This window comes from Ambystoma mexicanum, chromosome 3p, assembly GCF_040938575.1.
Source record: "Ambystoma mexicanum isolate Mex_15411 chromosome 3p, UKY_AmexF1_1, whole genome shotgun sequence".
NCBI classification, from domain to species: Eukaryota; Metazoa; Chordata; class Amphibia; order Caudata; family Ambystomatidae; genus Ambystoma; species Ambystoma mexicanum.
This window is the reverse complement of record NC_090925.1, coordinates 446,774,883-446,798,026: the sequence shown is the minus strand read 5'-3', so window position 1 is coordinate 446,798,026 and position 23,144 is coordinate 446,774,883. Positions and strand designations below refer to the sequence as shown.

The 23,144-nt window shown below is 43.1% G+C and overlaps 1 protein-coding gene across 1 annotated transcript in view; it reads right to left on the bottom strand.

The window, feature by feature from the left end:
- LOC138579912 (formin-I-like) overlaps nt 1-23,144 on the bottom strand; it is a 1,210,893-nt gene that overhangs the window by 71,640 nt on the left and 1,116,109 nt on the right. Inside the window, exon 15 of the mRNA XM_069650137.1 lies at nt 16,760-16,854. Within this exon, the coding sequence (XP_069506238.1) occupies nt 16,760-16,854 (95 nt within the window). The remainder of the gene's footprint in view (nt 1-16,759; nt 16,855-23,144) is intronic.

Below are 23,144 nucleotides of genomic sequence, written 5' to 3'. Positions count from 1 at the left end.
TCCACCTCTGAGCCTTCTGTTTTGATCCCTTCAGATTGTAGGTCATTTACAAATTCTGATGTGAGCTTGTCAATTGCTGGCTCAGCCATTTTCAGTCGGGTTCCTCCATTACATTCTGTCACTGATGATGTCATTTATTGCCTGTCTTGTTCCACTGCAGTGACCAACTTGTAACAACAAGTTGTGGTCGCTATTAGCTGTTTTAACCACTTGGAAGGATGTAACCAAGGGCAGGAGGTTCCTGGTTATGACGATGCAGTCAATTACTGCTAGTTGGTCCTCTATCCTCCAAGTCACCATCAGCGGTCCATCCCCTTCAATTTGACCATTTAGCATGTGCATGTCTCTTGAGGCCATAAGTGACATCCACAACGTTCCTCTGGCTACTGAAGCGGATCCTCCTTGGCTCCCCCCTTTTCCATGGTCACCTTTTATGTATCTGGGTTAAGATCGCCACTAACGATGATGTACGGGGTGTGCCGGTTGATGTATGCGTCGTAGATCAGGCTGGAAGTCATCTCCAGGAAGGTCTTGTTAGACATTTGGCTTGTGGGTTCCAGTATAGGTTTAATATTACCATGGTGGATGTCTTGTCCTGGTTTTGCAAATTTACTGGGTACCTCCATCCCACTAAAGGTTCTTGAGTAAATAAATTGGAGAAGATTATTTGAGTGAGGTTAAGGTCGCTTACACTGTTAACAAGCCTGAGGTAGTCCTCCCTTTTTGACCCATTGCTGTTGGACTAAGGACAATTTTGTAGCCGCCATGTGTGGGTTTTTCACTCAACCAGGTTTCCTGGAGGCATAACAAGTCGTACTCCCCAAGGTTTACGTCGCTCTGTGCTGTCAGATGTTTGAAACCCCTGGTGTTCCAAGAGGCCATCTTTAGGTGGTTGAGTGTGGTCACATTGGGATCATGACGGTTTGTCTTTGGTAGAGGTGACAAAGTCATCTTGGGTGGCTATGCATGTTCACGTTGAGCCAAGGCACCCGGGAGCCACGACCAGTGTAATAGTTCCTGTTTCGTACCCTTTGAGGTAATTTTAACCTCGCTTTCTTGGCCCAAAGGCCGATCTTATAGAATTGTGACATTCAGGTTGGTTCTTGGGCCCTCCGGGATGCGTCCCGTACTCAGCGTGTCTTAAATAGTTTGTGTTTCCTTTGGTCTTCTATGAGTCACGGCCCCTTGTGTGACGGATGTATGGTCTCTCCTTCTGGCACCCCTTGTTGCCACCTCTGGGTCTTGGGAGTATGCTGGGGCGTCCACAAAAGCTTTCACCAGAGTTAGATTGAAACCTAGCATTAGCAGACTGTCTGCTGCATCCAGCAGCATCCTCTTTACCACTCGTGATGTTATATGGAGATATATACTGTCCATGCATTGCTCTTCTCCAAATGTGATGATCTTCAAGTCTTTTGACATTACTTGGTGTAAATTTGGAGTGGAGCAGTTCCATAACAGTATTTCTGTTAAATATTAGGCCACCCCTTGTCCAAGATTCTTTTGAGTTTTAATAAGTGGCGACTGTTACGTTTTAAGCTCACAAGTTTGGTTCTGGGGATTTGGGGGCCAGAGACTCCATCCCTGGTTAGCCTCTGGGTCGGGACCTTTTTCATGCCTGTGATTTTTAGGCTTGTTAGAGAAGAATCTGTGATGGTGTTTGTGTTTTCTTCCCTATGTAAATTGTTCCGCCTAGATGTCAAGACTTGAGGAGGCGGGGTTAGGACCCTTTTCGATCTATTCTTTGCTTGAGTATGTCCGGGGTGCTCCATATATGTGATTATACCAAGATGAAGTGACTTGTTCTCCAAGGTGTCTCTGTGCTTTGGTTTCCTCAATGTTCTCTTTCTTTTTTGAGAAAGAGTTAAAAAAAAGTGGGGGAGCCTGTCCCAACAGGGATGGAAGTGAGCGTAGGTGTGTTCATTCTATTTTCACAGTGCTGGCACTGTGAGCCCTAGTGTCCTAGATCCTACATGACGAGTTAAGATTCTGAGTCTTCGATTGAATCTAAGGATAATTTCATCAGACCTTGCATCATTTTAGTTTCATCGTGTACTGGTGTTCCTTTAATCTTTGCGTCTCCTGCACGTACAATTAATAGTAGTGGTTGGGGAACTTGCAGGGTTTTAATCTTTACTATTTCCTTGGGGCACGTTTAGGGTCTGCATTTATTGTTATGATATGATATGATAGGTTATTTATAATGCGCTTAATACCCAGAGGTTTCTAAGCGCTCAACCGGGGATCGAGCCTGTGGTGCTCCATGTCATCTTGCTTCCAATGACCTGCACACTGCCCCTGAGCTATCCTCCCAAGACTAAACTATTATTGGTTTTAGTTGGGTAGCTTCAATGTTAGATCCCAGAGGGGGCGTTTAGGGGGTTTAACTGGCTCTAATCTTGGTTCTGTTGCTTTATCTTTCTTCTTCATCACGTGATAGAAGATAGAGAAATCTTGGTTGTTTACACAGGTTGATCGTTGGTTTCAGTTGGGTAGCTTCGGTGTTAGATGTGGAAGGGGTGTTTAGGGGTTTGACTGGTGCTAATCTTGATTCTGTTGCTTTATATGTCTTCTTCGTCCTCTGAGAGAAGATAGAGAAGTTTTGGTTGTTTACAGATCTTGATCGTTGGTCTTCTTTTTTAATTTTATCTGCTTCCATCTTTAAAGACCTTGATGGAGCTCTGGGAACTAATAAAGTACTGTTGTCTGTGGCCCCATTTGTCGTTTTTGTGCTACTGGTTTTAGTAATTTCTCTTTCTTCACCAGTAGAATCCCCCTGGACTACTAAAATGTCATCATCGGTGGCCCCTTTCCTCGTTTTTTCACTGAGCTGGTTTTAGTATTTTCCCTTACTTCACCAGTAAGGTCGACTTGCATATCGTTTCACGCTTGAGTCTGTGTAGATTAGGGACAAGTTGTAAGTGAGACATACTTTTCCATCGATATTGCAGTTTCTGGATGGAGTTTTTTTTCTTCCTGTGTCAAGGTTCCTTGTCTCATTGGTGGTGATGTAGCCTTCCATAAACAATAGTTTGAAGTGCATCATCGCCATTAGAGTTGTGTGGTCCTTCAAGGTGTAATTTATGGAAAGTTTAGTGAACGGGGCCAGAGCGATGGTTAATGATGACATTATTGTTAGTCGGTCAGGTCAGGTTTTCCTTTTTTTCGGCAAACAACTGTGTTTGTTCAGGCCGTTTGTTGTTTTCCTGCAAGCATGAAGTGGAAAAGGCTAATTAGGAGTTTGAGATATAGGTAAAGTTTTGCGGGTTCTGGGGTCCCAGATTTTATGGCTTTGTAAGTCGTTGTCGGGAGTATGGATTCCGGGTCTCGAGGTCATGGGCGGCCTCTGGGGGTCACTGGACCAGAGTGACTACCGGCCTCCTTGCTCTTATCAGCCAACGGCTTAGCTCTTAGTTCCTTATGTAATTGTTTTGTTGGGGGCACAGCTTCTTTTTTCGTGGTCACTGAGTCCAAGACACGATCAGGCTGAGCTATCTTCAGGGGTGTTGGTTTATGAATAATTGGCTCTTTACCGCTGCTCTCCTCCCCTCTGTGCAGGGTTGAGAGGTGGGGGTTTGTTGTCTTTGGGAGGGCTCAGAGCATTGGATTTCCTCGAGGTGGCATGATCTTGTGTTGATGACAGGTCGATGGGATATGCAAGCTCTTAATCATGAGCACTGGCTCCTTTTCCCCTGGCTCAGATGGATCACCCGGGGTGGCCAGGTCATTATCCCCCACTCCCTTGAAAATGTCAGCATCCAGGAGTTCGCCTGAGGGATTGAAGGCAATGGTTCTCCCTGTTTTGGGTTAAAAAAAGACTGACCTTTTCAAGGCTAGTCGACTTCCTTTTGAAATTGCCTTTCGATAAGTTCTTGCCGGGTTTGGTGGTTTAACCACTCATCTAGAGATTGATTTAGAGAAAGGGCTCATGGGCAACACTAAAGCTTTAGATGTCTTCAGCGTACCAGCTTGGTTTTGGACTGTTGCTAGCTCTGATCTTGTTAATTTTGTCCTAGATGGCCTTTCTCTCTCGACTTGAGCTTCTTTGCGGTTGTCAGGGTCCTTTGGGTTCGCATAGGAAATTGTGGGGGTGTGCTTCAGGGGGGACATCTTCCCTGATGCCAGCTTAAAGTGGAGAATCCAGGGACCCCTCAACAACCCCCTCATAGACTGTTTCATTTGCACAGGCGTTTGGTCTAATGGCCTTAACAAGGTTACCTCCTGCACAATGAACAAGGTGTGTAGGTAGGGATTGTGCACCTTGGCCCGGACCACAGTCTGGGACTTAGGCAGGACCAAGCTTTTTTGATTCCGGGCACTAGGGGGAAAGGCAGGTAGAGAAGAATGCCAGGGTCTCAGTGATTTAAATGAGCCCGATGGAGTGATCATATTTACCTTGTTTACCAGAGGGGATTGTTCGTCCTCCCTTCTACCCAGTAGTCCCTCCCCTTCCTCTCTATGCTTCTGAGGACTTGGCTCCGCCACTGGGGTTGCTTCAATAGCGGCCCCTCGGGTCATTTTTTTCCATGGTGTTCAAGGTATGGCAAAGTGGTCCTGAGGCCCCCGCTACTGTCTGTGGCCAGGGACAGCTCGTGCTCTGGTTGTTTTTTTTGCCAAAGACAAATAGATTCGAAGACACTGGGATGCCGGGAGGCTCTGGGACATTCTGGTATTCTTTTGAAACAGAGGGGAGGGGAATCAGCACACTATTTACTGGTCATCACCTCTCATGCCTTTAGGTGGTGCAAGAGGACTAGAAAGGAGATGTTCCTTGGCCAATAGTTTACTTTCTTTGAATGGGTTGCCTTATAAATAAATCACAGAAACTTGAACTAGATGCAACAATGATGAGACAACCTCAAGATTGGGAGTCTTGTGGTCACATTTGAAGAAAAGCAAATGCATGCATAAAGTAGCATCAGAGGCATGCACTGTGGGGCTGAACTCATCATACCAACAGTCCTCACAACCCAGTGGGGCTTTTGTAGCACCTAATTGAAGCCTGCAATTTCCTCTAGTTTTTCAATTGCAATGCATATTTCTTTGACCACTCTGATTTGCTCAGAACAAAGGTTGCATACGTATATTTTCTTTGGTACAGGCATAGGAAAGCACTTATTTTGTTTAAAATAGTAAGTAGTGTATGGCCTATCAATGCTGTAATTGAGTTTCTGAACAAAACAGGGTGAAAACGAATTTGTAATGCTGCAAAGAGGGCGGGTTGTATGCATGACACCGTTAACAAATCTTGGATTTTCCATTTGTATACTAAGAGACTAATTACGATGTTGGCAGTATTTCCTTGGGAAATACCACTAATCTCAAATATTGTTAGTGCCACTCGGTAAATTGACCAGATACTAGTGGAGATTTACCAGTATTACTCCTCATTCATGGAGTCCCATATGACCGCTTTAGGGATTTGGAGAACGTACCGCTGCTGGTAATTCCATTGATGGACAATCCTCCATTCTGTGGAGGTAATGAGAAGGAAAAGGCAAAAGTTCAAGTGCTGGAGCGTGGCTTGGCCTCCACATTACTTACAAACTCAGGGTATGGAAATTTGATAAACTGGTAATAATATGGCAGTAAATCCATAACTGTCAATTTGTAGCACACCACCATGCTCAAAACGTGGACCAAAGTATTTTATGCACTTTAGCATTATGTGAAAAATGGAATACAGAAATAAAATAATTATATGCAGAACTTGGCCTTTAGTAGGAGTGGTCAATATAACATAACATATCATAACAACATAAAATAACATAACATAACGGTAATGAAACATGGCACACATTGCAACTCACGAAAATGTTGGTCCCTGACAAAGTGCTATTTACTGTAATACAGGCTCAAGATTCAGGAAGCTTTGTTATACTAAAATGATGCAATGTAGAAGAAAGGCGACGCAGATTTGACAGAATGTGCAATAATATTGGTCCAGCAAACATTCGCAAAGGAGATTTCCAGAAAGGGGAATAGGATTTAGCATGTACGTCTGCCAGGTTTTCAAAGAAATGTGGCATATTGGGCAACTTCTACGCTTCAGAGGATGGTGGCCAGTACACTTTCTGAAATATATGGCTAATGCCCATGTCTGACTGTTGGGGTAGAGGTCGGAATTGCCCTGGATGCAGCTACCAACTCTGTGATGCTGGGCCCGGCTACCAAGCTCCAGTGGGTTTGCAGGGGCTTGCCATTAGGAGCATCCCTTAAAAATAAGACTCAAGAAGATACTCATGACAATCCAAATGCTCCAGGATCCTCATGGTGTGGGGTTCATCAAAGCATGTATGCAGCTTTTAACATTTGGACAACTTTGATTTACTTTATAGTCGAAAACAGTCATCATGGTGGCTGAGCCTTAACAGGGCACTCAGTGATTCAATTGCAGAACATTCATTGTATACATTTTTCAGTGCAGAATATGTATTGCAATGAAATTCAATGACCATTTAATTTTTGATTTGAAAAAGGGGCTTTACAGCTGTGGGTGGCGTGATTGGGTATTAATCGAAGATCTCGGGATGTCCTTCCAAATTTTGCAGGTGACATGAGCTGAACGCTTTGTAAAACAGTCAATCAGTTGTAAAAAAATAAATAAAAATAAAAATACATTGGCAGTAAAAACACAAGGAGCTCTTACATGGGCTGTGTCTGCCTTACTATCCAATGCAGTGGCCACACAAGGTGCATAGGTGGTTCCTGTCTCTGTTTTGATGGCGGATGACTTGGTAGAAGTGATGGTTAATGTTAGGGCCAGCCAAATAGACAGGCAGTATGAAAGTGAGAGATGACATACCTGATGGACCGAGTTCCAGGATGAGGACCGCTTTGTGTCAGGATGAAGATATGTAGGTGGTGAGTGTTTCTTTCTTATAAGGTTATGTCAAAGCGATGCCTCTCATAGATTTAGAGGATGGATTATCAAGGAGATAATATTATCTGAAATCGTTTTTATTTTTCTAGGTTTATAATGGGTGTTGAGGAAGAGTTCTTGGTGAAGTGAACTATGAGATTTAATTCTAAGCAAGACACAGTCAAAAAGGTATGGTAAGGTAAGGTCAAAGTTGCTAGATTGGCAATAAGAGAGTGTGATGTGCATTGTGAGACATGTGAAGTGTAGAGTGGAGGGGACGTTGAGCTTGGTATGTGTAAGTGAATCTTTGAGGATGATGGAAATGGCACCATCGTTTTTAGTGTGCAGGCTTGGGAAAGGATGATCTTGCCAACTAGCATGCACTCATGACCGTTGGAGGAGGAATACGTCGTCAGAAAGGCTTCATCTGTAAAGAGGATACATAGGTTGAAGAGGATTATGATATCTCCAAATGGACATTGATGATATTAAGTTTAATTGGGTGGAGGAACGGATGTTCTGGCTGGTTGAAAAATGTGTGGGGGTCTGTGGTAATGACTGTGTGAAATTCAGATATTCTGGCACATGACCCTTCTTGGAAATGACAGGTTGAAACAGCATGAGCAATAGTGAGATTGGTTAATGAAAAAAACTTTGAATTAATCATAACCAATGACAATTGTCCTTTTCATTTCTATCGTATTTCCTCCTGATTTACCATCATAGAAAGAAAAACATGGGCTACTGCAGCACAAACATGGATATTCTTGCCTGAACTTCTCCTGCAGATTGCATACGTTCAGTGGAAGACTACATGCAGCCACAGCTATATTTCAGTCTCATTGGGCATCATCATCGAGGGATAACATGGGAGGACGCTCTGCATACAAATCTTGAGCTCTGCATCAGGAGCAGCATCGGCTTAATAGGAATACCTTTCCAATAATGAAGAGTGATGACTGGAAAAGCTTAGCATTTGTGATGATCCCTGGTAATTGCTCAAGACATCCATCTATTTCATTGTTTTACTGCGGGATGAACCGTTCATATAGAACACACCTAACTAGGAAGCATCAGGGTGCTGTACACATAGTTTGGGGTTAACAGATGTTGGTGTAAGGGGAGGTTACTGATTATAGAAGCTTGGATATCCCGTACTGCAAGGGTGTTATAGACATAGGAGCAGCAGTGGTAAGTGACCCATGGGTATTTTGTGAAGAGTTCCTTTCTGAGCTGCAGGAGCATTGGAGCAGTCCTGATTGAGTACGGGTTGGTGTTCCAGTGAACTTTGCCCACAGAACATGAAGGCGTGTTTCCTGATTTTGTCTTTGCTTGCTAGTTTAGTGTTCAGCCTTGCAATAGTGAGCACATTGCTCCTTCGCCAGTGAGTTTTGTTGCTATGCTAGCTGGCAGGCATTCGAGCAGTAGTTCCCTTACATGTGGTGTATGCCATTTTGAAAAGTACCCTGATTGGGAATGGTGGCCAGCATAATTATCTTAAGATGGGGATATGTGGCCACAAGTCTTAGTTCCTGTGTGCAGCAGTGTGTTGACTGTCTCTAAGGGGGCTGTTCTGTGGCCAGGAGGTCAGTGAGAAGGGTATTCCTTCCATCAAGGTGTGACATTACCTTGGACTGGACTGCTGTTCTGAAATCCTCAGGTGAGAGGAAGGGTTTGATCTTCTTCAGGAGTGCTAGTTGATACCAGGGGGCTTGTGTTTTTTTTTTTTATGATGGCCTACCTGAAGGAGAGATTGCTGTCAATGATTAACCCAAGTGACTAGGCACATGGTTCAACTGAGGTGTCAACCAATCAAGGTGCATCTTGTTCAGCCACCCTTGGATGTCCTTCTGTTTACATTGATGGCTTTGTGGGATCAATTCAGTTTTGGTGGCATTGAGTTTCAGGTAGGGTCTTGCTATCCAATATTTGGATGGAGGCAAATCATTTCATCTGGCTTTAATGTATTGAGTACAATTCACTTTGAGGTATAACCATGCTGCTGCATGGTGTGAGATATTAGAGTCATTTAAAAGTGATCCGAGTGGTTCCATATAGAGAGCAGAGATCACTAGGAGTCAGTATTGATCTCTGTGGGACTCTGCAAGTTCCGGGGGATCAATCATATCTGATATTACCCATCTGGACTGCTCTGTTCCTCTCTGATAGGTAAGAGGTGAACCAAATTTGGTCTAAGTCTGTAAACCCCAATCTTTCTGTGAGTAGGCTCCTAAGTGTGAAGTGACTGACCTTCTGAAATGCAGCAGAGAGGTGAAGGAGGATGAAGGAGTGGAATTTAACCATACTTTGGAGAGCATCAAAGATTACCTGGATAGTGACAGAGTCCGGGGTGCCCATGGGTCTAAATCCAGATTGGTAGTCACAAATCGGTCCATATCGGTTTGTTGAATCATGGACCTGATTGGCAACTGCCTGCTCAATGAGGTTACTAAAGAATGCAATGCAAGTGGTTAGCCAGTAGATAGCAATACCATCTAGGTATAGAGTTCATTTCTGAGTGGGTCAAAGAATCCTTTTACAGGTGTGCTTGGGAAGATGTGCTGGTTGAACAAGGCATTACCTCTTTGGAGGAGCAAGTATGGGAACATTCTGAGACCTGTTTCACAATGGCGATGTAAGGAAGACTTCCTTGTATAAGATAGGTCTTTGTGATGCAAGCGAATCCGCAATATACTTGAGTTTGAGTGTTGTGAATGGTTACCAGTATTATGTTGCAAAAGGCGGGATCATGAATGAACGGAGGCACAGAATTCGATGCATTGATTGGTTGGCTGACTTTATCTATCTTGTTGATTACAAAGTTGTTAATTGCATTAAAATCGTCTGAGGCCCAGGGGTTACTGTGTCAGGCAACATGTTGGAGTAGTGGTTGCCTGCCACAAAGAGGGTGTTCTGTTAGTTGCTGCATAATAGTTGTGGTATAATTTGCATCTTTAGCTTCAGTGATGTGTGTCCAGTTAGGTGAGTACAGTGTAATGTCTTTAAGGTAAGAAGGTATTTTTAGTTTTTCCCCAAAATGTTTCTTGTGGTGTGAAGATGTTTTAGAGAGGCTTACATGCCTACTGATTCCTTCATGGTTATGTTGAAAGATTGACAAGAAGGCATTGATAATGGGTTTGTTTAGGCTGGCTAGTATTACACGATGGTGCTCAATTACTTCCAAGGAGAAGTTCATAAATGAGCAGCAGTATGGGATTGTTCCTTATTAGTAGTAAAGATGAGCATAAGGTGTTTAGGGATGGCAGTGTGATCTGCTCAGATCATGTGTGATCGAATTGAGGCTTTATACAAAGGAAGATACAGAGAAGATGAGTATATTTCGAGAAGGTTGAGTATGTTTCCCCAGCCAATAAGTGGCTGCTCAGGTTGAACTGCATGGTTGCCTATAAGAGGACAGGCCATTTGGAGACATGCCTGTGCTGGATGTACTGATAAACTATCTGAAATAAACGGGCTTGCAGAGGAGGCACATGGCTGAAAGAGAGCTTTTCGACTATAGGAAGTTGGCCAATTGGGAGTCAACTCCCTTTGCTGGATTAAGCAATGCATGAAGAACAGAGCCAGAAAGATTGCAGATGCAGAGAATATTTTACATACAATTAATTTCTATAAGAGCTTTTGCATATTTGCATCTTACATACACATCCCTAGCTCATACTACTTTACTGACAGTCAAATTTGGAAAGGAGACAGCACACAATGTAGGGCAATGTGTGGGGAGAGCAAACATATTGTAATTGATTAGAAGAAGCAGGCACTCAAAGCACTTCTCAAATTACAATGTTTAGGTTCAAGGCCTGGCCAATGTGTAGTGATTCTGACTAACATGTCACTACTAATCAAGATTACATTTCCCTGTATAGTAGCACTGGTAATTGACACTCAGATCGTTTCCCTTCCCTCCTTATCTGACGAGCTATGGTCAAACATTTCTAATAGTCTCTCCAGCCATCAAATACTGGATGGCACCTCACTCGCTCATGCTCAACTCCACTGAGACTGATGCTCTCTACTTCCCATCCAAACATGCTATCTTTCCCTCTCCCAATCTTTTATTCTTCTCTCCTTACTTCCTTCCATACTCTGATTCTGCTCACAACCTGATGTCATATTCAACCCATTTCACAACTGCTATCTCTTCATCTCCAAATCTGCCACTGCAGCAAGACCTAATCTCCTCAGAGTCAGACAATTAAGACATCTTCTTCCCATCAACACTGATAAGCATCAAATCTCCTCTTTAGTCCTCTCCCGATTTGACTACTCTGCCAGTTTACTCAATGGCCTTCCCAACTATGCTTTTTCACCTATCACCACAGTCCTGTGTGTATAATATTCAACCTTCCCCACTTTACCTACACCTCCCATAACACATCGTCAATTATGCTGGTTACCTATGAAACAGAGGGCAAAGTATAAACTCATTCCCATCATCTTCAAAACTATACACAGGGCCTCATCACCAGTTGGGCGGTATCCCGGCAGGATACCAACCGGGCTAATAGCCTTACCGCCACCCGGTCCGGCGCTATTAGCGCTGGATCAAGGGTTGGGCAATAATGGGTATTCCCCATTCCCTATTCGGTCCACTGAACCCGATGCAGCAATTTCGGCTCAATTAGCGCACGCTAATATTGTTGCGCTAATAACGCTGTGCTAATTGCACCCGAAAATGGGCGTTAAGTTGATGCTTATATCCCCAGCTTAGAGCTGGTGCTAAATGCTGCCCGACTTGTGATTGGGTGACAATTAAATGCAGCAGTAATAGCGTTACTGCCGCATTTCAGGGCTAGTGCCCAACTAGTGATGAGGCCCTCGAACTTGCCCCACCCTATCAGCCCATCTCACTCCCTACTCTCCCCCTTGCTCCTGGCGGTCACCCTCGCTCACCTCTTTGCCACCTTTCGTGTCTTTACGCTCTCTTCTTCTCCTTGCTCCCTTAATAGGCACTGCGCTTCCTCTTCCTCTATGCACTGCTCTCACTCTATCTGTATTTAAATCCAACCTCCTAGCTCTCCACCTTTCTGAAGAACTACTTGCATAGCATTGTATCCACCACATCTCCCTGTTCTCCTATCCCCCCTCCCTCTCTACAACAACCCCACGGTATTCATCCCTCACCCCTTCACCCAAAAACATTGCACTTCCTTTACTATCCCCTTCCTATATAATGTGCTACTGTCTTTGTCCCTGGTTCATGTTTCTGTCTCCCCTGCATAATATGTCTTATATCCACATCTTTTCGCACATTGTTAGGGAAACTGGTCATCCACTCGGTAAATCAATGGTAATACATTTTGTGAGCATTTCTGTGCCAAACATGCATACTTCCCTGTAATTTCCATTAACTAAATAAATAAATAAATAAATACATAAAATAGTTTGCATGTGGCTTCCTGTTCAGCTTGAATTATTGTACTGTATTCTTTAAAGATTGTTAAAGAGAATGGCTGTAAACAGTTTACAATCCAGAGCAAGCTACATATGCCTTGAACCACTGTGCATTCTTTCCATTTGAAGTTTACGCATTTTTACAAACACAAAAATAGATGTATGTTTAGACTTATTGAGTCTTCCAACACATGGCAAGCACACAAATAAGTATTAAACATTTTCAATGGCACTTGATGCTGGGTGAATTGAACACGCATCTGCTGAAAATGACATGGAAAGCATTCACATAAGTAGAAAAGCTTTATTTGTTTGTATGCACATTGTACAAAACAAGAAGCATATGAAAGGGTTAATTTCTAATTGACATTGCTCCATCTATGCATCACTTTGTTTAATCATTGCTTTGTGCTTAATACCACCATGAGGGTTCGATAAATAATCACTACCTTGTATTTCTCATTTCATTATAGCGACTTCAAGATTCAAAAACATAGGAAGGCTGACCCTGTCATGAGAGGATAGGGACCTCTCTCACCCTGGGGAAGGTGGTTTACCACAGGGTTTTCCCAGAGACAGTCCTTCCTCTGAGGCATGGTGTGGGAATTGTGAGGGCCCCAGACTCTGTCCCATCTATCTGTCTCTAGCTGAATATGTCAAGGACCACAACATCTTGCTCCATGCCTTCTTTTAAAGTACTAAACCTAACAGGAGTCATAGCGATGGAGAGCGGAATTTTCAGCTCATCAGCGAGAGGGGGGTAGCAAGTGCAGTGACTGGAGAATGCTTCATTTTCCCACTAGCAATCCAGACTCTCTGGGTGTTCCAGCCACTAACTGGGTTTGTTTGCATTGAGCTTTCATTTCCAAAAGAGAGTGTACCCATAACAAAAAAGGGGCAGGGGCTTAAAGACCACAATATATCATTCAGTGAATGTAACCCAGCCCTAGGGGAAAATCAAGCCAGTGGTTGGCAAGTGGAACCAGCTGACGGGGAGGGCCAATAGAGGGGGGAGTGTCAGGATAAACGTGCACACAGAGACTAGGTCTCTGTGGATTGTTCTGGTGAGGTTAAGGGAGGATATGAAGGACCAAGAGATCAGGCAGAAGAAGGACAGTGCAGTGGAGTGTGAAGGAGTATTTCCATGAGTGTGTGCACGGTTAGGTATTGGGGGCTGAGTGAAAGTGGTTCTTATTGTTAGAGTGCATGAGAGAATGTAAGGGTGTGATTGAGATAGGTTGAGAAGGGTGCCTGCAATAGTGAAATTAAGATGACTTTGGAAGAAGGTGTGGGTGGAGTGGAGTGTCACAGGAGAAATGTATAGCAGAGTGTAGTGCAAGCAGAGTGAGGAAAGAGGAGGGACGTGGAAAGAGGAGTGGAGAGTAGTAGGAAGAGAATGGAGGGGAATGGAGGGCAGTGGGAGGAGAGTGTAGTGGAGAGTAGTGAGAAGAAGAAAGTATTGAAGCGTTACATATGATGGTGGAGGTAAGGAGTAGAGAGAGATAGAAAGAAACATGAGAGGAACAGAAAACCGAGGTTGAGGGAGGGAGGGAAGAGATGGTGGGAGGAATAGCAGGGAGTACAGTAGGAGGAAGGAGAATGAGACGGAAAGTCGCTCATGGTGAGTAGTACAATGACATGAGAGGAAAGGGCAGTTGGAGCCTGAATAATTGGAAGGCACTTAACCCAGTCATAAAGATCATTGTTATTTCTGTGGAACCGCTGAATTGTATTCACCTTGGAAATGCGAGAGCGAGTCAGGTAGAAAGGTGTTTGCATTTAGGCCATTACAAACAGCAAGGCAGACTTAACATCGTAGTGGTCAGTAACCTCAATTGGATACCTTGGGATTTATTAATACCTGAGATATTGAGGGAAAAGCCCAAGGGAGACAAGAGAGAATGGCCCTTAGTGGATGGCCAATTGGCCATTAACCTTAAACGCCAAGAACCTCTTGCAGACGTGCAGGGAGCTATAACACAGGGACAGGGAAAACCTAGTGCCAGCCCCAACCCTTGAGAAACTGAGGAACAGAGAAGCAATGGCCGCCTGCTTTGTGACCTTTGAGATGGTGGTCTACACACATTTAGCAATGAAGAATATGGTGGTCGATACTTCAGGGTGGCATTGAGACTGCTGGACCTGATACATCAGCCCACTTCTAACAGCAGAATCCCAGCAGGCCTTGACCCCGATGTGGGACCCCATAAGAAGAATTGAAGCAAGTTATCCTGGAGAGACTGGAGCAGAATCAGGAACACTCAAGAACACGCCCAAGGCATCTTCATTTACAAAAATGGAACAATCCCCTTCAGATGTCATACAGAGTAAGTGCCCTGCTATGAAATGGTTAAAGAATATGATATATGAAGAAGTCAATGTTAAGTAGATCCTGGAGCAGTTCATCGATTCCCTGCACCCATAGCAGCAAAACACTCTTTGGAAGTTACATGAGCCCACCTTGGAAGAAGCAAGTTAAACAGACAATTTACATTAGAGAGTCATGTACTTAAGGGAGCTATTTGGGGGACCTAACAAACCTAGTGTTTCAAAAACAGGATTGCAGGGAAGAGACGGGAGTCCAGCCCTAAATAGATCCTACCCATTCAGCATCCTAAACCAAGACGAGACCCTCTGTCCTGATGAAAGCCTTGCTCTGGACCACGTCCCGAAATAGTGATATGATATGATAGGTTATACCCAGAGGTTTCTAAGCGCAGACCCGGGGATCGAGCCTGTGTTACTCTGTGTAGTCTTGCTTCCGAGACGAGCACGTTGCCTCTGAGCTATCCTCCTGAGGCGCTATTCCTGTGGAAAACCACCATAGTTTGCAATGTTCCGCCTGGTAAAGCCCAAGAAAGAGCCAATGGAGATTGGGCTCACAACCTCAGGAGAATCGAAACTCCTGGAAGAGTACACACTGCAATCGTAAGAAAAGCCTATGGATCATGAATGCCTTGTCAACCGTTTTTCGGGTGAGGAGAACATATCGGTATATTTCATGTGGACAGTCTACTATACCTGTGAGGCTATTTGGAAGTTGAATAAACCAGTTACAGTCCAAGGAATCCCGATTTATGTGCTGTTAGACTCAGTGAGAAAGAAGATGGCAATCAGGGCTGATGTGGTCACCTCTAAGGATCCCTATCACAAATTATTTGGATTTATGGAGACACAGATTTCTGTCTGCCGGTTACCATCAAAATCCAGGTCTAGAAGAGGGGCCTTTCCATGCATATGATACCCATGCATGGACTCCCAGAGAGTTATTTTGGGTGAAGATGTGTCCCTTTTCGACCTATGTCTCAGGGAGCGATAACAGGAAGAAAAATCAGTCTGTCATTCCCGATATCCGCAGATAGACAGGTGTCCCAGAGAACAGGATTGGAAAGCAAGGGTGGATATGTGTGGCAGTGTCAGGGAATGCTAAACAAGAGAGTGAGAGCATTCTTAATGTGCTTCTATTTACGATTGTCAAATAAACTATATTGCAAGTATAAATACTTGTTTAATGATAGAATTGCACACGGCATATATTTATAACATCTAATGTTTATCACACACACAGGAGTAATGGCAATTGGATCTTAGATACTGTAGAGGAAGAGCCACAACAATATTGCTGTCACAGATATCCAACTCTCTCCAGGGCCTTGAATCAGGTTCGCAATATTCACAACTGCAAAACCTGCCACAGCCCCAGGTAGGCATCTTTACTGCATTTGGGGTAGAGGTTAGGCTCTGGAATACAGGATATGATACACATCATGATGCTTCGCTATTCTATGAACATGGAAAAGAGATGCACTGGTTAGTCTGTGATCTGCAACTAACCAAACCACAGACTGATGGCCCCACCTGTCGAAGGTCCAGTAGAGGCAGTGTTTCAGCCTCTGCAGAATCATATTTATCCCTTGGCAATAGTCATTGTGAAATTTGTGGTGAATTGGTTCTGAGCTTAAAAAACACTTTCTCTTTTGTGTTTGATTGGTGCAAGAGCAGTAATGTTCCTTCTACGTGGGCAAGCTTTTATGATGAAAGGTAAATTTAGCATGTTTGATGGAGCAAGACAAAGGACAAACAATGGATTATTTCATACAATTGACAAAAAAAGATACATTAGGCGAAAGGTACTTTTTATCCAGAGAAGGGGCAATGCCGAATTATGGGGAGAGTGTCATCTTTCACCTTAACTATTCACATCCTCCTACACTGTACTCCAATGTGAATTCATCTTTATACGGTTAGTAACATATGTAGATAACACAACAATCCATTTTGTGAAATTGCATTTCCTCAGTCCCTCTTCCCACTGATATCTTCCCCCTGAACAACGTACTAAACAATGTCCTCAATTTTTAATTTTACACGGTGTAAATCACTCTGCAAAGGGATTGTCTAGCCCATTGCTCTTGACCTTGTGTGCATTGAAATGCTCTCCCTCTGGTTCAATAACTTAGAAATTCATACATACAAATAGGTTACCTTTAGCTGTTTGTAGAAGGGTTCTTCTTGGGCTGGTGTCTTGCTTTTCAGAAACTTGCTATACTCAATGAGGTTTTCCAATTGTTTGCCTAAAACTAATTAAAAAAAGAGGAATCATTTTAGAAACCAGTCATTACATGTTCTTTTTTTTATCACAATCTGAACATCCCACTGTGTTTAGTACTTTTGATAAATAAGCTAATATTGTGATGAACAAAAGTATTGCACAGTGATGTGATTCACAGAATAAAGTTAGCACAAAATCCAAATGGAGAAAGGGAAAAACAGTAGTGCCTTACCCACAAAATGCTTCCAGCGCACTCAGATTGCGCCGTGAATCCATATGCAAATGGAAGCAGTAAACTGGTGACTACAATGATTGCATGGCTCAGTGCATGTTCTATAAAAAAGGCACTCAGACTTCCGACAGACTACATTCTGAAAGACTTAAATTCCCTTATGTTTGTGCGTCCACCACATAGCCTGGGGGGAAAAGGCACATGACCAATCCCATAATCCAAATGCCAATATCAAAAAACTGTGAAGATCTTACCACTGAGGGGAGGAGTGTGTTAGTACTGTGATGAGGAAGAGTAGGACTATGAGTAATGAACACAAAGGGTAAGTAATCACAGCAGTAGCATTGCCTCCACATCCCTCTTCCACAACTCAGCACTTACTCTAAGAAGTATACCGCTGATCCAAATGCTGGACTGGCGCATACTTGGACTGCACATTAATTACTCCACTTGCACAACTGGAGCAGTGCCCATACCATGGCTAGCCTCAAGCAAACTCCATCCAATGACAAAGAGGGAAGTGTGTAGGAGAATCCTCAAAGAGACCAACAGGAGAGGCCCAAAAAGCCAGAATGGACAGACATTTATCCAGACCATTCAACAGGTCTTCTTCAGGCTGGCCAAGGGCCCCAGCCTTGGACAGACCAAACCCAGACAATAACTGAAGGCCGAGGCAGGACCAGGAAGGAAAGCAACCCTAGGCCACCTCCAAACTCACAGAGCCCCACAAACAGGGGTTTGGCATGGGTTTGGCCCTGCCTGCAGCATAAATGTTCTACAACTGCAATGCTATTTCCACAGCTAATTATTTAATTAATTGAGATACTACCACAAATACGCAAATCCAAGAATACTACAATGACATATTGCCAGCACTCCAAGTGCGGGGCTGCACGACAGTTGGAAGGGGGAATCAAAGGGATTCAAAAAGATCTGCCAGGGCTGTTGGGTGACGACCGACTGAGCACCAGGGTGGGTAATACCCAAAGAAACAGGAACACAGTCTGTAGCTTTTAAAACCCTCATCTTCACTAAGGTCTATGACCAATGACCCATGACCACTAGTGAAAGAACATCGCCCTTAAAGAAAGTCTGCACTAAAGTTGCCACTGTCATTGGCTGGTGCCTCAAACAAAATCAACAAGCATTTAGGCCCACCAAACTGCAGTCCCTAGAGCTGCATTTCAGGTGGGATGGAAAAGCAACCAAATGACAGAGGGGGAGCTCCAGGGGAAAACACAGGAAGCTAACAATCATCCCTGGGACTGTAAAGTACAAAACAAACTAATATACTGGTCACTTGGGAACCAATCATCACTGCAGAGCTAACAGGAAGGAAGGAAAATGAACAAGGGAGCTTGACTAAGCATTCAAAAATCACGTTAAGCATCTACTTCTCATTCGATAATAACTGTCTTAATTAACTAGACATAGCCTAAAGCTAGTCAACATCTATTAATTCCTTGTAAAAACCTTTTTTTAAAGAGAAATACATAAAATGAAAGTATTTTAACACAACTCAAAAGACACACACAATATCAAATTTGCAATTCAAAAGTCAAGGCTACCTACTCACTAGACAGTTCATTATGGTTGGGTAAACAATATAACATGAAGAACACAACTTGACATAAATACTACAAAAATACAATAACAAGCTCAAACATATGACAAGTGTAAAACATTATATTTAAGATGAGCAAAATTCAAATGCTCAATTCTGACCCAACATGTTTCTTTCCCATATTACAAAAAGGGATTATGATTCATTAGGGGGAAATTCTTCAGGGGTTTGACAATTGGGTAGTTGTGTCTCTGCGGTTACTTTTCCTTGTAGCAACACGGTTAACAAGACTGTTGTCCCTCTTTCGTGATGCTATGCAGAAAGGATGGAGGCAAAAGATTAATTGTTGCTTTGTGGCTACTAATCATTGTTATCCTGCTGACTTTTGCATAGAGCTAGTAAATAGCTCTCGGGTGCTAACTAGCACTTACTGGTGATATATAATGTATTTTCTGCAATGCAGCTATTGTGGTTTTAATCCTCCATTCCAGCTGTGCCCTAAGAATGCATGATGAGAAAGAGAGAAAGAAAGGAGCAGGTATGATATTTCCAGAGCTAATTATTTAATTAATTGAGATAATACCACAAATAAACAAATCCAAGAACACTTCAATGACACTGCAATGACATATTGCCAGCACTCTAAGTGCAGGGCTGCACAACAGTTGGGATTGAAAAAGGTCTGCCAGGATTGTAGCGTGACGACTGAGCACCAGGGTGGGTAATACCCAAAGAAACAGGAACACAGGTGGTAGCTATTAAGACCCTCACCCTCACTAGGGTCTATGACCAATGAACCATGGCCACTAGTAAAAGAAAATCTGCACTAAAGTCGCCATTCTCAGAGGCTGGTGCCACAAACAAAATCGACAAACAGGTAAGCCTACCAAACTGCAAATCCCTAGGCCTCCATTTCAGGTGGGATGAAAAAGCAAACATTGAAGTGGACAGAACCAGGTGCCAAAAAGGTGCAGATTCAAACCCCCATCCACAACATTCAATATGTCCCCCCAAGAAGATCCTGATTGCTACTACAGAACCTGAAAGATCTTAGGTGGGAGCATAAGGAGTATATAGGTTGATTCAGAGAAAAGGCTCCCCAAAATGACTCAAACAACGTTTGACCCAGCACTCTAGCAAACACAGCATGAGAAGGGCCTCACACTCACAACTAAATGAATGGTGTCAGGGGAATGACAGAGAACGCTATTAACCAAATTCCAAAATTCTAAACATGACACACTTCCATAATACTATGCCAAGCAATGTGCCTCTAGCAATCAGAAGCTGGGAGAGTGGTATTTCAGCTATGGGGATGGCTCCCCTATGGGGGTGGCAGTGGATGTCTAGTGGAGCCCAAAGCTCCTTCAAATGAGAAGATGGTAACTGTGTCTAACTGAGAGTATAAGCAGGTCAGGCTTTTGGGAGGCCTGACAACAGCAGGACGTCTTCCTGTAGTCAAGGTTGAATTGTGATCCCCATTGACCTCTGCCACTGTTGCATTTAGTTGCTCACTCCCAGCGCACTTTTTTGCTGTCCTAGGAATATCAATGTGAAGTCACTCACAACCCTGGTTTTCAGCGTAGCTGAAACTCTAGGGATGCCTAATACTCAGCAATCCAGAGGGGTCAACCATTTGGGAGAACAAGATATCAGCCCAGCTGACCTCTCAATGGTTCACTATCTGAAAGGAGAGGAAGCAAAACTGGAAGATCATTCGATTGGTCAAGTGCAATATACTCCAGGCTATGATGGGGAGGAGCAAACAATAAGCATTCTTTGAAAAGGGTTCTGTCATACCGTTACTATTGTGATTAGGAAAAGGGACTTTGAGGTAATAGCTCTGCCCAGCGCCAGACAAAGACATTCGGTAGGAGGTCCTATCATGTAAGTGCGCACCATACAAACATCAAGTACACAAGAAAGAGGATCTTGTCTTGCAAGTGTGAGTCACTCCAACACACAATGATGTGATGTGAAATGCGATTACAAACTTTCCAAATAACAGTACTCATGGTATCATTGCCTCTGCAGCACTTGGCTCTGAGACGGATTGCTTACATTGTGAGATGTCATTGGCAAACATCTATTGTAGCAAATGTATGGCCACTGGATCATTAAGGTGGAAACCCACCATGTCACATTGTGGCAGAACTTGATCAGCCACCTGGGGTCCACTCTTGCTTACTTGACAATTGCAAGCATTTGCCAGGCTTCAGTGGTAGGGTGGTGGTTCTGAGATGGTTCTGGAACTGATGGATCTGTGGTTTATTTACAGATAAGGGAAGACTGCTGCAAGAAGAGGGGCCAGGAGAACTCATGCTGGGAACTCATGCTGGGAGGATGGCCACCATGACCAATGTTTACATCACTGAGCACAGGAAGTTGGTTGTGCAGTTTATGATTCGTGTGCCTGTGGTCCCAGAACACCCACTACATCATGATCCCACCCATTGTAGGTCGCTGTATATGTGTGGCATGGGCACACTCCGTGCAATGTGTTGTTGCCTGTAGAAGAATATGGCTTGGTGCATTCTTTGACTTTGATGCAAATGCATTATGTGGACATTCCAGTGGGCATCAGTTCACTGTGTGTAGCCCACACTTACCTGAGGTGGCCATGGATCGCCACACATGCTCTACTTTAGAAATAGGTGAACCTAGTATTAACTTCCTTAAATTCATACACACATGAGAACAGTCTTCCTTACAGCCAACTACTGGGGATACGGAGACTTGTGAGTGATGATAATGAATGTATACACATTTTGAAATTGATAAGTAAGAGGACATGCGCAGCTAAAGTAAAGGCCTTGGAACGTGCTCATTTATTACAAAAAACACCTAAAGAGAAAAACAAACCGTTGTTTGTATATGTATCTAAATACTCGAAACAGTACGAGGATTAAGTCTGCTATCCACAAACACTAAAACATTAGTACTTGTGAGTTCAGGGTAGAACATTTGTTCATGGAACGTCCAGTATTTGCATACACTCATATCTTTAATTTTAGGGACTGATTGGTGAATACGGACGCCAATATTACAGATTAGGAGAACCGGTATTTCCCCTGCATGTGCTAGGCTAATTTCAGTTTTATCATCAAGGCACTACAGTTGCCTTGATGATAAAACATGTTTGTTACTCAACATGTGACGCAAAGAATGCGATTTTTGCAATTAAGTGCCCATGTGGTACCTACTATGTGGGCCAATCTACACGTCCGTGTAAATTGCGATTGGACGAACATAGGTCAAACATACAACAAAGAAAATTAATGTGCAGTGTTACAATTGGCATCACACATATTGGCATGGAGTTTTACAATTGAGATAACAGTATGGGTAGATCCCCTATCGATATGGTTTGTAATAGATGATGGTGTTATATTCAGATGAATTATAAGAGATGTTACTCTATATTTATATCCACTTTGTTCTTACGTGTGTATAACATAATGTCCCTGTTTATTTTCAGCTTCTGTAGTTTGTCACTGCATAGTGACGTCACATCATGTGTTGTCGCCCATCTGTGGCTTCATCACGTATGTGATGTCCTCACAGTAACATGTGAGCATGGTTTTCGCCATGGTTGTTCAGAAATGTAGCAACACTATCAAGTAATTCTGTTTATAAGGACATTCATCAGAATATAAGGACATAACCTCCATGGTAGTTACTCTTCAGAATGTTTAGTCCAATTTGCATACTTGTTTCTCAACCGTAAATTATTGTGTTTTATTGTTTGTATACAGTTCATGGTTGTATGTGATGTAACATTGCCCATGAAGTCATCATGTTTGTGAAGCAATCATGCGCGTGACGTCACTGTAGGGAACCTCAGGCACAGTTCTTTGCTGCAGGTGTTATGAATATGTGGATACCAACAGGTAACCCTGCCCACAATACTGCTCTTTGCAACTTAAGGTCACAGCATCTAGGTAGGTGAGTCTAGTCATATTTAGATCTCTCCCCTTTATCATTTTGCAATTATCTACATCACTATCATGACAAGTACAGCTTCTCACGCATCGTGGGGAAGTTGTATCTGCACGTCACAACGTAGATTTGTATTTTTGTATTCAATTGAATTTATATAGCGTTTTAATCCAAAACGCTCTACAAGATGAACAAGCATGATGTGCTGTATTTGTCAGGAGGAAATGTAATACAGTTGTTCGGGTGTTTTCGTATACGTTTCTTATATATATGGCGGTTTGTTATGATTATAATTTGTATGTTTTGCTTTAGTGACCACTATATATTACAGGCATTGAGAGATGTGTTTGTTTTTAGCCTTAGATATGATGAAAACACTTTGGACACAGGTAATCAAAACTGTGTACGTAGGGATTTATTGGTATTTTCCTTAAAATGAAACATTAATCATTCATGCTCCGTTTTTGTGTTGTCCCTGTTGTTTGTTTTGTATATGTTGTTTGGCGTATGGGTACATGTTTGCAACTGTATGTTTGCACTCCTTTTTTCTGATATAGTATAGAAAAACTGCCTTGATGACAGA